General features: G+C 37.9%; 5 protein-coding genes and 1 non-coding gene across 7 annotated transcripts; 3 read left to right on the forward strand and 3 right to left on the reverse strand.

The window, feature by feature from the left end:
* Positions 1–52: 52 nt before the first annotated feature.
* On the reverse strand, positions 53–125 carry TRNAK-CUU. The gene has a single exon. It is a non-coding gene; the product is annotated as a tRNA-Lys (tRNA).
* A 132-nt stretch (positions 126–257) lies between these two features.
* LOC106308114 (protein DEHYDRATION-INDUCED 19 homolog 2-like) lies at positions 258–1853 on the reverse strand. Its single transcript, XM_013745248.1, has 4 exons — positions 1671–1853; positions 1317–1501; positions 879–956; positions 258–775 (listed from the first exon to the last, which is right to left on the reverse strand). Exons 1-4 carry the CDS (start codon positions 1753–1755, stop codon positions 425–427), a joined length of 699 nt encoding a protein of 232 aa, XP_013600702.1. The 5' UTR covers positions 1756–1853; the 3' UTR covers positions 258–424.
* A 289-nt stretch (positions 1854–2142) lies between these two features.
* Positions 2143–4569, forward strand: LOC106309543 (protein MRG2). 2 transcript variants are annotated; one of them, XM_013746591.1, is made up of 10 exons: positions 2143–2462; positions 2542–2595; positions 2743–2756; positions 2974–3107; positions 3204–3259; positions 3359–3463; positions 3538–3617; positions 3677–3855; positions 3983–4067; positions 4177–4569. In XM_013746591.1, exons 1-10 carry the CDS (start codon positions 2259–2261, stop codon positions 4268–4270), a joined length of 1005 nt encoding a protein of 334 aa, XP_013602045.1. In that variant the 5' UTR covers positions 2143–2258; the 3' UTR covers positions 4271–4569. The 2 variants fall into 2 exon arrangements, with proteins under 2 accessions (XP_013602045.1, XP_013602046.1); XM_013746592.1 differs by having other exon boundaries at positions 2144–2462; positions 3686–3855.
* Positions 4570–4790: 221 nt separating this feature from the next.
* Positions 4791–5981, reverse strand: LOC106311045 (probable galacturonosyltransferase-like 5). Its single transcript, XM_013748276.1, has one exon. The coding sequence runs from the start codon at positions 5903–5905 to the stop codon at positions 4817–4819; it is 1089 nt and encodes a 362-aa protein (XP_013603730.1). The 5' UTR covers positions 5906–5981; the 3' UTR covers positions 4791–4816.
* Positions 5982–9359: 3378 nt separating this feature from the next.
* LOC106309966 lies at positions 9360–10137 on the forward strand. Its single transcript, XM_013747141.1, has one exon. It carries the CDS (start codon positions 9459–9461, stop codon positions 9999–10001), a length of 543 nt encoding a protein of 180 aa, XP_013602595.1. The 5' UTR covers positions 9360–9458; the 3' UTR covers positions 10002–10137.
* A 1802-nt stretch (positions 10138–11939) lies between these two features.
* Positions 11940–14597, forward strand: LOC106312373. Its single transcript, XM_013749871.1, has 3 exons — positions 11940–12803; positions 12893–13315; positions 13446–14597. The coding sequence occupies exons 1-3, from the start codon at positions 12201–12203 to the stop codon at positions 14457–14459; spliced, it is 2040 nt and encodes a 679-aa protein (XP_013605325.1). The 5' UTR covers positions 11940–12200; the 3' UTR covers positions 14460–14597.
* The last annotated feature ends 9 nt before the right edge of the window (positions 14598–14606 follow it).

Raw genomic sequence — 14606 nt, forward strand, 5'->3', positions numbered from 1 at the left:
CCGCAGTGAAAAAATTAGTTTTTCAGGTTCAGGTTACATCAAAAATATTAAACGCCCACCGTGGGGCTCGAACCCACGACCACAAGGTTAAGAGCCTTGCGCTCTACCAACTGAGCTAGACGGGCTTGATGACTGTCTAACAAGTGTTCCTACCTTGGCGCTTTAAATCACAGTGTGAGCTTAACTTCCAATGGTTGGAACAGGAAGTGTGAAGGCAGGTGCTTTGAAAGGACAGAGCTGTACAACTAAGATTCTTGAGCAGACAACACTGAAAACGCATTGGCTTATATATTACGAGACTAAACCTACATTAATGTCTGAGAAACAGATAAAACAGAACTGAACAAAGTTACAACAATGCCAATGACTTGCCTTTGCCATTACAGGCTTCACATCTTTATTTTGCTTTTATTTTGTTTTAATCTCAGAAGAAGTCGCATCCATCATCATCAAACATGGCTGATGACAACAGTCCCTGTACAAACTCACACTTCTTTGCCTTCTCCAGTTGTTCAGTATCCGATAAAGCTGTCGAAGATGCCCTGTCTTTTACGGTAGAGGAATCCTCAATCAAAGCCTTGTCTTCTACACTTGAATCAACCTGCACAGTCTTGGTTGGCTTTGGCAATGGAGGACTGTTGAGGAAAGATAAGAACTGATCGGCAGCAACGGTTTTAAAAGTATGCGTAGATGGCGGCATGTCATCGTGGAAAGATTGAAGATATTTATCTGATGAGTATGGATCGTCCATGTAAGATGTCTGCTTCTGCTCGCTGTAAAGTTTCTGTCAAGGAAACTCTCTAATAAATTGCATTCACTTCTTTATAGACTCGAGAAAATTGGTTAAAAGTGACGTTTGTGAAATGAAAAAAGGATATCTTCAAGACATCTCTGTGATATGTGGTTATATGATCCACCATGTGCATCTTCACCCTTTTGCTACAAACCGGACATACCTACAAATCACAAACCACCATGTATGTAAAAAGCCAAACAAATGTTCCATCACTCAATATTCATTTCCTGAAATCGTTAACCTGATCAAAGCTTCTAACGGTGAGTTTTGTCAACTCAAAGAGTAGAGTCCAAGATCAAGTACTATGTTTCTCATTTCGAAACCATTTCACAATTTCTAAAGCATCAATCTAAATACTGTTACCCAATTAGAAGAATTTAAGGGCCATGGTTCCTCTCAATCCTACTCACTAGACTAGAGCAAGTAAGTGAACCTTTCAATCAATATCTAAACTACTTCAATGTCTAATAGTAATATTAGTAAATAATATGGAGAGAGAGAGGAGGTGAGTTTGACATACCCCATGGGTAGCTTCAAGCTGATGCTCCTCGTCGATATGGTGACACAGCTCGACTAAATCATAATCATCGGAGCAAAACGGACATTGGTAGTCCACTTCAACATCATCATCATCATCATCATCATCATCATCATCATCATCATCATCATAATCTTCATCAAATTCTCCCGTATCTCGATAAGAACCTGATGAAATTCGAGAAAGAAAAGAAAAAGAAGTCCTTTTGTCATCTAAATTAAACGTAAAGCTTCAATCTTTCTTCACACAAAAAATAAAAATTAGAAACCCAATTCAGACCCATCAACCCTAAAAATGAAAATTTTAGAAATTGAAAAGGGAATTTGGGATAATAACCAGATTGATACTTAGCAGCTGTCGTTGCTGATCGATAGCTTCTCGAAGAACCAGAAGAGGAGACAGCCCACATATCGTCTTCCATCTCTCGGATTCAGACAACGCTTTTGAAATTAGGTAACTAATTAGAGCTCCTCGTGTGGTTAACTAGCACATGTCTGCTTCGTACTCTTGTTGCGAGACATTTTTATAAACGGAGCGAGACTTAGTGGCCAAGAATACGCGGATTTTCTAAATTACCAAGGTACCCTTACACAGAAGAAGAACACAGTCTCAAGTCTCAACAACCGACCCAGACTTTTCAACCTCGTTGGTAGACAAGGGGGTGTTTATGTCTTTCTCTCTTATAAAATACGGTTATTTACTGCATTGCCCCCCCCCCCAGTAAATAATGGCCTACTTTGATAAAACTTTTAAATGGGCTTTCTTAAAAGCCCATTAGTGAAGGAAATTTGATTATTCTTCCCGTCGCGTCGATTGGAAAAATCCCGGAAGCATTTGGTGCCCCCGTCAAGATTCGACGATCGTGTTTTGTTTCCCTTTTTACTTTAACTCTCTTCACTCTTCTTCCTTCATTCTCCTCTTTTGATGGGAAGCCATAGCAACGCGGAGAAAGATGAATCCGCCACCGAGACGGATGCTACAACACGGCAGGGATCTCTCTCTGTTACAGAGTCCAACACCGATTGCGACGCAGACGTCTTGCCTCCTCCTCCTCCTGCGGACGTGAGTCAATTCGAAGAAGGAGAGAAAGTTTTAGCCAACCACAAAGGTCGTTTCTACGAAGCCAAGGTAATGTTATTTTTGTCTAAAATTGGAATGTTGTTTGTGCTTTTGTGTTTAAAATTTGATCTTTGTTTTATGTTTTCAGGTTCTTGAAATTGCATTTAAAGACAATGAATGGAACTATTATGTGCATTACATTGTAAGTTTAGATTTTATTTTGTTTTGCGTAACCACGAATCTCTGTAAAAGCATAAACAAATAAAACACATTTATTGTTAATGCTGCCGTTACTATATTTTTGCCGTTTTCAATATGTAATCTTTTGTATTTTCTTTGGTTTTTACAGGGTTGGAACAAAAGGTTAGTAGACCATCCGACAGTACTGTCACTTACTGCCGGCTTTTTATTGTCTGAATAATCTTTCTGTACATTGCATCATCGGTCTGAATAATCATTCTGCTGCTAAATCAAAACGTTTGCCAAGATTACAAGTTTTTTTTGTTTCTAATGCATTGATAATTTCATGGTTTGATTATTGTTGTATCTCTTTGTAATGATTAGTTATTTGTATGGACAGTTGGGACGAATGGATAGGTCATGATTGTGTGTTGAAACACACCGAGGAGAATATTAAGGAACAGGGTATTAAGCAAGGGGTCAAGAGTGCTATGGCTTGGAGAGTGTCCAAGGTGAAACCTAGATGCCCTAATGGTCAGTGTTCTGGGTCTTTTATTAGAGGCTTTGTTGCATGCTTTATAGATCATATGCTAGATATTATCATCATTCTCTTGTTAATATATTTTGCAGTTGCTAGAGGAAGAAAGCGGAAGCAAGATTCTGTTGATACACTAGTCTCTCCAATGGTGTGGATTTTCCTTTCATTTTTCTCTATATTCCAAGTTTGTTTCTATTGTTTTCTGATCAGTTTTTGCCTGATTGTTTTTGTTGTTTGCTGGATACAGGAGGAGAATTTGGTTGCTACAGACAACCTTTTAACTTTCAATATCCCGTCAGCGTTGAGGAAGCAACTCATCGACGATTATGAATTCGTTACTCAGATGCAAAAGGTAGCTCTCGATTCATTAGGTCCATATATCAAGGAATTTATCAGTGACATTTTTTGTAACATTTATGTGAGCAGCTTGTGGAACTTCCTCGCTCGCCTAATGTGGATGATATCTTGAAGAAGTACACTGACAGCAAAATGAAGAAAGATGGCAGGTAAGCGCTTTGTTAATGTCATTTTCAACAGTTTTATTTCAGTACTTTCTTTTGGTGAGGTTATGTAGGGTAAGCAATTCAGTAGAGGAGATTCTGAAAGGTTTGCGTTGCTACTTTGACAATGCTTTGCCGGTGATGTTACTTTACAACAATGAGCGGAAGCAGTATGAGGAAAACATATCTGAGGGTGTATCTCCCTCAACTGTGTACGGAGCAGAACATTTGTTACGACTCTTTGGTAAGGCCATCTTCTTTGTAATCAGTATGCTGAATGTTGCCCTTTATGTGTGGTTAAGTTCTCATGAAACCTGTGGGAATACACACCACAGATAAGACCTTTTATGCTTAATGATTGAGTTTTGCAGTGAAATTGCCGGAGTTGCTGATCCGTGTGAAAATGGCAGAAGAGACTTTGAAGGAATTGCAGGACGAGTTTGTTGATATCCTAAGGTTTGTTTTCTCTTCTCCTTTCTTAATTTAGGCATTTTTTCCTGTTCTGCACATTACAAATATTAAATAAAAATCTTTTTTTTAATCTTAAAAAACTAATTGATCATAGGTTCTTGAGGAATAACCAGAGTTCGTTATTTGTATCAACATACAAAGCGGTTGAAGAAATGGAGAAGCAAGAAAATGGAGGATCTCGTTTCTAAATGATGAAGGGTGTCATTGTAGTAAGTATATGCAGTGAACATTGCCTCTGTTGTTTAGTGTGTAATGTAACGAGAGAGCTTGTCCTAATTTTCTACGTATAGATTCGGTCTGTATTATTAAAATGATGAACACTGCTAATTATCGTCTCTTGCATTCTCCTGTTCTCCCCTTAATTATAAGGGTTTCTGTTGTTTGTGGTGCAAGGCATGAAAGGTCTTTCTCGGCTTCATGTTTGTTGTAAACAGATCTTATGAAATACTCGTTTTATGGTTTAAATATCATTCTTTCTGTTGCATGATTTTTATTTACAGATTAACGATTACGAAACATATTTAAACATGAAAGTTAAGAAAAAAATAATTAAATTATGGAATAAAGAAAACATAGCCAACTGTTTTTCAAACAACTCAAAATATTTATTTATTTCTCTAACATAAAATTATATTTATTTATTTCTCTAACTAAAAACCAACGTCAATGGGACAAAAGTCAGAGCAATTGAACTGAGTTTACCGCGCTAATAGGTCAGGTCACAAGCATTGACGTCAATGCGAACGTTTGTACAAGTCATAAGGTTCCCACAATGAGTCCAAAGGACACGGATGCTTCGCATCAATCCTAGACCATGGCTTGCCACTACCAGACCAATGAAGCAAACTCACCGGACCCTCATGCATATCACGGCAACTACCTTTAACCTTATCCCCACCGAGTCCATGCTGATTCCACCGATGCGAAATCGGAGCAACATGACCAGCGAACACGAGTAGATACGCGGGAAGAGAGCCCAGCTCGTAAATCCTCTCCGCCTTCTGAATCTCCATCCACTTCTCGATCGTCTCCGTGTACCCGAACCGTCTCCATTTCTTCAAATCCATCACCATCACTCCCGTGTTGAAGTAGCAAGGCTTCCTCCCTTTGAACGTCTCGTTAAACCTCTCGTCGAACCAGAACGCTCCGTTGAAGTAGCTCGTGAAGTTCGCGTGGCAATACTCCGGAGCCCCGATCGTGCTCGGGCCTAGACCCGTTTTCCATAGATTCAGGATATCGTCGATGACGACGATATCCGAGTCTAGGTATATGATCCGGTCCACGCAAGGCTCGAGCAGCTCTCCGAGGTAGTTCCTCGCGTAGTTCAACGGCTGCTCGAGCGCTTGCCTCACGGAGGAGGATATCAAAGACTGCACCCTCTCAGGGGCAAAATAGTAAATCTTGAAATTGAGCCTCGGGAACGTTGATCTGATCACGGATTCGAGGCTTGTTTCCGAGACGAGGAAGTGGAAGAAGATGCTCTCCGGGCAAGCCGAGTGTTGGAGGACGGAGTTCACGGCGGCGATCGAGCCGCGAAGGTACACGAAGTCGAGAGTGATTGCCACGTGGACGTAAGAAGGGTTGCAGACGCCGGGATCACCGCCGGAGAATCTGCATTCGTCGGCGTTACGGAGTATCGGAGACTCTCTGTACGAGAAGTTGCGGACGGAGTGATCAGAGGCTGATGGTGATGGTCTGAAGTAGGCGTCGAGGTGGGAAGATCGGATTGCCGCCGCCGGAGAAAAGGACTGGAGTGACGGAGAGAGGAGGATCACCGCTAAAGCAGCGGAGAAGAAGCCGGAGAACTCTGTAATCCAAAGCATCGTATGTAAAAACACTTAAGAATGCTACTCTTCTGTGTGTAATGTAGCTCAAGCTCTGTGTCTGTTTAAGGAAGAAGACGACCAGAGGAGGAAGACAATGTTGTATACTATAGTTAATTGTTCTTTATATAAGTATTTCATTAACCATTTCATTAATGATGTTTTTATTTATGGACTTACTTATATCTAAAGTCAAATCTTCTATTTATGTCTCAAATTAACATTTAATTGTGATATTTTGATTTGTTAGATAAGAATAGCTTAGTCATATGAAATCTAAGAGAGGCAGTGAGATATATTCTAATTTCTGATAATTGAAAATGATATATGTTATATTTTTCAGAATATCATAAATGGTTTCGTTATTTTAATTATAATGTTTAATTAGTGGCTTATAGTTAAGAGATATTACTGGTTTCATATATTAAATAAAATTATCATATAAAAATATTTAATATTTTAATTTAAGTGCTATTATAAAATCTAAAGAGATATATAAAAAGAAGTGAAAGACAATGTTTTAATTTATGATGGTGAAATAGTGATTTAAAAATTAAATGTGGGTAATTTAGTGCAGTTATTAACAAGTTGACTTGTGAAATTGAGATTCTAGTAAAAGAGGACAAGTGAACTGTTCTTGCATGTTTTCAAGAAGAACACTAGAGGAAGATGACTTTTACATTCGATTTCTTTGTATAATGTTAATGAGAGTCATGCTGATATCCTTTGTATCTGTAACTATGAGACTCTGTGTTTGTTGGATCCTTTGATTCCTTGGTCGTATATAATATTCTCTTAGTGTTAAAAGAAGAAGATATACTTGTGAATTCGTCGTATAATTTATACTCTCTTAGTTTGATATTAAGTGTCGTTTCCTTTGTATAATGTTAATGAGAGTCATGCTGATATCCTTTGTATCTGTAACTATGAGACTCTGTGTTTGTTGCATCCTTTGATTCCTTGGTCGTATATAATATTCTCTTAGTGTTAAAAGAAGAAGATATACCTTGTGAATTCGTCGTATATTTTATACTCTCTCCGTTTCATATTAAGTGTCGTTTTAGAGAATTTTTTCGTTACAAAATAAGTGTCGTTTTCGATTTTCAATGCAAAATTTATTAATTTTATGCGAAATTTATTTTTCTATTGGTTGAAATATGGTTAGATGTAAGGTAATAGTATTTTTTATAGGAAATGTACAAAATTAATTGTTTTCTTAATCCGTGTGCCGAAACCTAAAACGACACTTTTAATGAAACAGATGGAGTATTACACTCTAAGAAGATTTTGAATAATAGAGAGTTAGGTCACTGGTGTTGGGAACTGAGATTAACATATAATGACGTTGAAGGTTTAAACCTATGATATCTTTTTGAATAATAGAGAGTTAGGTCAGTGGTGTTGGGAATTGAGATTAATATATAGTGACGTTGAAGGTTTAAACCTTTGATTATCAATTAAATTGCTAAACCTTGGAAATGAGCTCCCGCCAAATGAGTAAATTGGACTGACCAGATAGTACCTTAAAATAATGTCATAGTTGCGATACTGTTTCTTGCCATGCTTAATTAGACTTAGAATTATGTAGCTTGACAAACGAATAATCTATAGAACTATGTTTCAACGCCCTCTTCTTCAGCCCAACGCGATTCGAGGATTTTGGCTGCTTTCTCGTAAATCTCAGTATTATCGTGACTCTGAAGATTCTCGTTCTTCTCCAAACCTTCAGCTTCGTCAATCATTTGTGCGGTACGTAGTTTTAATTATCTCCACGTCTACAAAAGAAATGGCGCGAAGTTTATTAATAGTTTAAATTCTGACCTACCTATCTTTTAACTTTATGATTAAACAGGCTTTTACGATGCCTAGTGTCAAAACCAACCCATTCAAACGTTTATGTTACTTTTGTGAAGCGGATGAATGATGACTTATCCCTTTTTGCAAGTTTGAAAGAGATGAATCGTTACTCAGAGTTTCCTCAACTTTGCAGGTTTAGTGAAAAACATTTGTCATTTATATATAATCAAGGAAACTCAGGAATGCCAGAGCCACAGAGGTGAACTACAAAGCACTGCCTTCCAGTGAGAGATTAGATCTTGTCTTTACTACGGATATATATATATATATATATATATATATACCATTTATAAAAATTGTGCCTCGGTCGAACCTACAGCCACAGGTTGTGCTTTTCATTCCTTCATGAATGAAAAACACACAACAAAATCTATGAGAGGACACGATTGCGTGGAAAGTAAAACAATCGAGACAGCCGTAAGACATTATTCAACGGCAGCGAAACTAAGTCTTAAGCTTATTGTTATACAAGTCTCTTTATTATTTGTAGTTGTACAATAATTACTCCATCCGTTTCACAATGTAAGTATTTTAGACTAAAAGCACTAATATTAAAAAAGTTGGTACTTTAAAAATTTTTTTTTATTAATTAGTTCAACCAATTATATAAAAAAAAAATATTATTTGATTGGTTACATTATATCCAATAAATGTAAAAATTATCTAGATATTTGAAAACTATTTACATTTTGAAACAAAAAAATTTTCCTTAAACTACTTACAATAAGAAATTATGTACGTAGTTAAATCTCTATTATACTTGTACAACTATTAATCAAACCTAATCATTAAAAATTGATTGTTAATTACGGCTTGAACTTAATAATTAAGTATCGGCAAAAATTACTGACCAGATCATATAAGATTAGGTTTCTAAGCTTTCTTCGATGTATCACTATCAGTCTCACATCTACTCATAAAACAACTTTAAAGGACCGACCACGATTCTTCTTTACTATACTTGTTTTGTCACGAGGTTCATTGCGTTATTTGCGTTATTAATCGCCCACTTTCTAATATTTAATAACTGAATTGTAACTTTTGACTGATTTGAAAACGGTGATAATCCTGTATTAATAGAATAATATTTGGGAACTAAAGTCACGTGGTCATCTGGAAACATACTATAATACTACAATGTTTGCAATTGTGTAGAGTTATATATGTCTCCTAAAATATGGCTACGCGTCAAGATAACACTTGCCAATTAGTAAAAGTCAATCGTGAAATCACAATAACAAGTTTTGAGAAGAAAAACGTTTTAATTGTTCATTGGAGGAATGGATAAATGATACTAGTGAATAGTGAATAACTGAATATGAACCGATAGAAAATGATTTTATAGTCTTCATTTTAAAAACCAAACAAAGAAAATACACTTTAAGACAATTAAGAAACGAACAAAACGGCTAAACAGCTCAGATCTTGCCCGCGTACAGCCCTGAGAGGTCCCACTTGAAATCCATTCTTATGAAATAAGTTTTTGTTGTCCATAAATTTTTTATTTTATTGAATATTTATGTGTAAATCTCCATCTTTCCGCGTCAAAAACTGCAAAAAAGAGCTGCTTTCCTTTTGTATAAATACACACCTAAGTGTTCACAATTTCTCCCATCAACACAACAATCACCTGAAAAACCAAAGCAACGATAAAGATCAAAGGGCTTACAGCTTCCATCACAACAAAGAAGTCTTCATGGGGGAAACAAAAAAGAAAAGCAGATCAATCACAACACAAAGAGCTTGGAGTCTTGTAAGAATGGCTCTTCTATGGGGAAGAAAAGGTGGCATCTTCAAGAAGTGGCACATGTTCGAGCTACGTAACTTGTTCTCCAAGCATCTCAAAGCCCTAGCTCATCATTCTAACAGCTTTGATAACGGCCGTTATCTCGGTGAGAAACAGCTCTCTTTCGACGACACCCCGGTCTTTAACGTTAAGATGCATCGTCCTGCTTCCATGAGGTTCCTCTTGCCTTGCATTGCTCCTCCCGTTGACTTTGATTATGACTTTGAATTGGACGGTCAAGATGATACCGAATATGTTAGATCCTTCGGCTACGACAATGGTTCGTGCAATGAGAAATGTGATCGTGCGTCTCCTGATGATCATCAGGAAGAAGAAGAAGAGTTAGGGGTAGATGCAAGAGCAGATGAGTTTATTGCTAATTTCTATGAGCAGATGAAGTTGCAGAGGCAAATCTCTTGTTTGAAATACAAAGAACACAATGAAGTTGTATGATGATGATTAACAAAAGGGTTTTCACTTTATTCACTATATATATAGATGTTTCTTTTCTTAATTCTCCTTTTTGTGTTTTCTTTTCAATTTTTTTGTGAAATACGTTACATGCAAGATAAAGAGATACAATTTCACAGATTGTTAATTCATTCTTGATATCAATATATATATGAGACCTACAAAGTTTCTATCAATTAATTTATATTTTCTTGGCCTATATACACAAAATAACGTTTGGTTGTTATTCACAGCAAGAGATCCTTATTCGTTATCCTGTGAACATTCACTCGGGTAACATGAATGTAAATTTCATTTTCATTTCCAGTTGGTGATGATATTTTTTTTTCTACAGTTTTGAGTTGAAAAGCTACACCACTGACTAGCTTCAGAAGGTTTAATCCAATAAAAAACCAAAGCTTACTGACGAGAAAGAAGGATCAATCGAGTGATGTTATCTTCTCCTCTTTTACATCAAAAGCTCTACGAGCTTGCTTTAGCACTCCTTGGTTGCCAAGAGTTCCCTACAACGGTTAAGTTTTTAAAAATCATACATTAAACCAAATCAAAGAACACAGCTATACATAAAAGTTGGAACACAAAACCATAGCCGGGCCTAAGGGTTTCATTTGAGTAATTTACCTTGCGGATTAACTACAAGAACTCAACAACTAGTAGGCTTCCTCGCTTTGAGTCGTCAATCTGTTAAGCCTTAGCGTCTTTAACAGTTAAGAAAATATATCTGCGAGTTGAAAGCCATTCCAATATACATACATATATTGACCATTCCATAATATAGTTTATATATTGAAGATGATACGTTGAGCATAATTAGGATAACATTCCAATTTATATACATATATAGACCATTCCATAATATAGTTTAACACGGGACCTTAAACATATAGAAAGAATTCAAATGTTCACCGGGTGGCTACCCTAGGCACTTTAAGTTATCAACGATCAAGTCAGTTATGTAAAAGTCAATACATTGTGCTCAGCTAAAAAAACAAAACTGGCTACTTTTCAAACACAGTTAACTACGTTATGGTGTTCTTAATATAAAAGATAGATCCCCACAAAGCTATATATTATCAACATATATATATATATACATTTGAAATGTATCATGATAATCTGAAGGGGGAACAAAAGAAACAAGAAAATAAAAGACTCTTAACAGTTTCGTTGCGTGCAAGTACTTTGGATTTCATTTTGGACAATACCTCACGAAGAAGCAACAAGACATGCAGAAACACACAACAACAGTAAAAGACAAATCGCATTGAGCATTCTGATCCCGCTACGTATGCAATTGGATAGAACCCAAAATCTTGGAACACGTCACACTGTTTGTCCACCTATATCCATTTACACACTACTCTGACTCTGACGTGGCGGTCTTCCACTTTGTCACGGTGGTCCCACGTGGATATTGTAGGAAACTTCCATTTTAAAACTTTATTAACTTGAAATATTTTTCTATAAAAGTTAAATTCTGTCCAATACAAAATTTACTAAGGTGTTGAAACTTGAAACTAACCAACTACAGTATTTCCAAGCAAATAAAGTTAGATATGGAATGAAAGACTATAAAATTATTTCCCTTTGATAATAATTATTTTTGAATTTCTTTTTATCAAGTCGGCAAATAGTCTGACCCAACTCGACTACCCCTTCGCTTGATGGGCCCTATGTGGGGTAAAACGTGTTGGGCGGATAGATAACTCACGCGTATTACACGTCTGTATGTTTAAGCTAAACGACACAGTTTTAACAATTCTCCGAGAAACTCTTCATTTTTTTTTTTTTTTTTTTTTTTTTTTTTTTTTTTTTTTTTTTTTTTTTTTTTTTTTTTTTTTTTTTTTTCAAATTAAAATATCGCAAAAGAGGTAGTCAAAAAAAAATCTCAAAAAAGAAAAGCAAATAAAGTCGTCTTTTTCTAATTTAAAGAGAAATGAAAAGATATCTCTCACGCAGAAGTTTCCTCTCTTGGTAGATCTGATCGGTTGATAAACAATTCTTTCTTCTCCCCTTCTAAATTTTCTCATTTCTAATTCTTTCTGTGGAATAGATTTTACATTCCAAATTTTTTTCCAAAGATTGTTAATAATTCCAACTGTGAATAAAGAATCGGTCCCAAAGGAACAGAATTTTTTTTAAAAGCTTTTCTTTTTTATCAAGGAGGAAAAAAAACCAAAGATGGATAGTTTGTGTCTGAATACAAGCTTACACGGGGTAATTCCAGCGATTAAAGCGGTTGGAAGCGGCGTAAGCGGTTGTGGCGGAGGAGTTGTTGAAGTTAGAGCAACCGCAGCGGCGCCATCGCGAAAAAGAAGAACTTTCGGATTCTCTTTCAAGCTCCCATTGACGCCGTTTTGGTCTCGCGGCGGTGGAATTGCGTCGAGGAGGAGACGTAGCAGCGGGTTGGCTTTGGACGACGCCGTTTTGGTGGATTCTGGCGATTCGAGAACGCCAATCGCGGAGGAGACGGAGACGGAGAGGAGAAATGGGAGCTGGGTTTTGAAGATATTGGATGTGCAATCTCTGTGGAGAGACGGAGAGGTACAAGAAGAAGAAGATGAAGATGAAGATGAAGATGAAGATGAAGAAGAAGAGGAACTAAACGACGTCGTATCACCTGAAGAAGATGGTGGATGCGATGTAAGTTACGAAGAAAACAGATTTAAGCTGGACAGAGACTCCTTCTCTAAATTGCTGAAGAGGGTTTCATTACCCGAATCGAAACTCTATGCTCAAATGTCATATCTGGGAAACTTGGCTTATTCCATTTCTAAAATAAAGGTTCCGACTTTGAACTCTTTCTGTTTCATTGGTTATGTTTCTACATTGTTTTTGTGTTAATATCGTCTCTTGTCTTGAATTCGCTTCAGCCTGCGAATCTCTCCAAGTATTACGGCCTAAAGTTCGTAACTTCATCAGCTGAGAAAACAGAGTTAGCCTTAAAAGCTGAAGTTTCAGATGAGACCAAACCAAAGGTGGAAGAAGAAGAAGAAGTTGAAGCCAACAAAGGTCGCAAGATTAGTGCTTCTGCCGCGTATGAGATGGTTGCATCAGCTGCCTCTTACCTCCACTCTCGCACCAACAGCATTCTTCCTTTCACTTCCTCATCCAAAACCGAAAATTCATCATCAGAGGTTCCTTCTTGTTTAACCGACTCTGTTACTTCCGTTGTTGCTGCTGAGGAAGACGTCAAACAAGCAGTTGCAGACGATTTGAAATCCACCATCTCATCTCCTTGCGATTGGTTTATATGCGATGATGATCAAACTCTCACCAGATTCGTTGTCATTCAAGTAAGAAAAAGAAAAAAAATCTCAAAACTCTGTTTTTACTCTGTTTTTTCTGGACAAACTCTGTTTTTTTTTTTGGACAAACTCTGTTTTGTTTTCTAGATTTCATTAATGTTATGAACTTTGCGTGTAGGGATCTGAGTCTCTAGCTTCGTGGCAAGCGAACCTACTCTTCGAGCCAATCGAATTCGAGGAGCTCGGTGTGATCGTCCACAGAGGAATATACGAAGCAGCTAAAGGAATGTACGAACAAATGCTACCTGAAGTCAAGGCCCACTTAAAAGCCCATAAAAACAGAGCTAACTTCCGTTTCACCGGACACTCACTAGGCGGAAGCTTATCCTTACTGCTAAACCTCATGTTACTCGTCCGAGGCGAAGTACCCGCTTCTTCTCTACTCCCTGTTATAACATTCGGCGCTCCTTTCGTACTATGCGGAGGCGATAATCTTCTCAAAAAGCTAGGCTTGCCTAAAAGCCATGTCCAAGCTGTAACAATGCACCGTGACATCGTCCCTAGAGCCTTCTCTTGTAACTACCCTTACCACGTGGCGGAGCTTCTCAAGGCTGTTAACGGCAACTTCCGTAGCCATCCTTGTCTCAACAAGCGGAGTGTGTTGTATTCTCCCATGGGAGAGCTTCTCATCCTTCAGCCTGATGAGTCCTTCTCTCCAGGACACGAGCTTCTTCCTCCTGGAAACGGTTTATATCTTCTAACCGATGAAGATACAGAGGAGGAACGTGCGGCGCAGACGTTGTTCTTGAACACGCCGCATCCACTCGACATTCTTGGCGACAGGGCGGCGTACGGGTCGAGCGGGACGATACAGAGGGACCACGACATGAACTCTTACCTTAAAGCGGTTAGGAGTGTGATAAGGAAAGAAGTGAGTCAGATAAGGAGGGAGAAGAGGGAGCATCGCAGGAGTCTCTGGTGGCCTGTACTGGTGACTAGGGAAAGCAGCGGGAGATCAGGGAGACAAATCAACGGAGGTCAGGATTTCTCGGGGATGATGAAGACAGGGAGAAAGTCGTTGCAGAGGTTTAGCCGCCTTGTGGCGTCTCAGCATATGCCTTTGATCGTTGTTCTGTTGGTTCCGGTTAAATTGATGTTCCTTGGAGCTTTCAACGTCTTTAGTTTCCGTTGAAAATGGTTTGTTTGTTTTTTTTGGGCGGGTTAAAGTCGTTGTTGGCTTGTACCGGTTTAGACCGGGTTCTGGTAATGACCAGGTTTAGATCATTCTTTATTCATGTGTATTTTGTTTGTTTGTTGGGGGGGGGGGGCCCATTGGGGG

Source organism: Brassica oleracea, chromosome C8 (assembly GCF_000695525.1).
Source record: "Brassica oleracea var. oleracea cultivar TO1000 chromosome C8, BOL, whole genome shotgun sequence".
Taxonomy (NCBI): Eukaryota; Viridiplantae; Streptophyta; class Magnoliopsida; order Brassicales; family Brassicaceae; genus Brassica; species Brassica oleracea.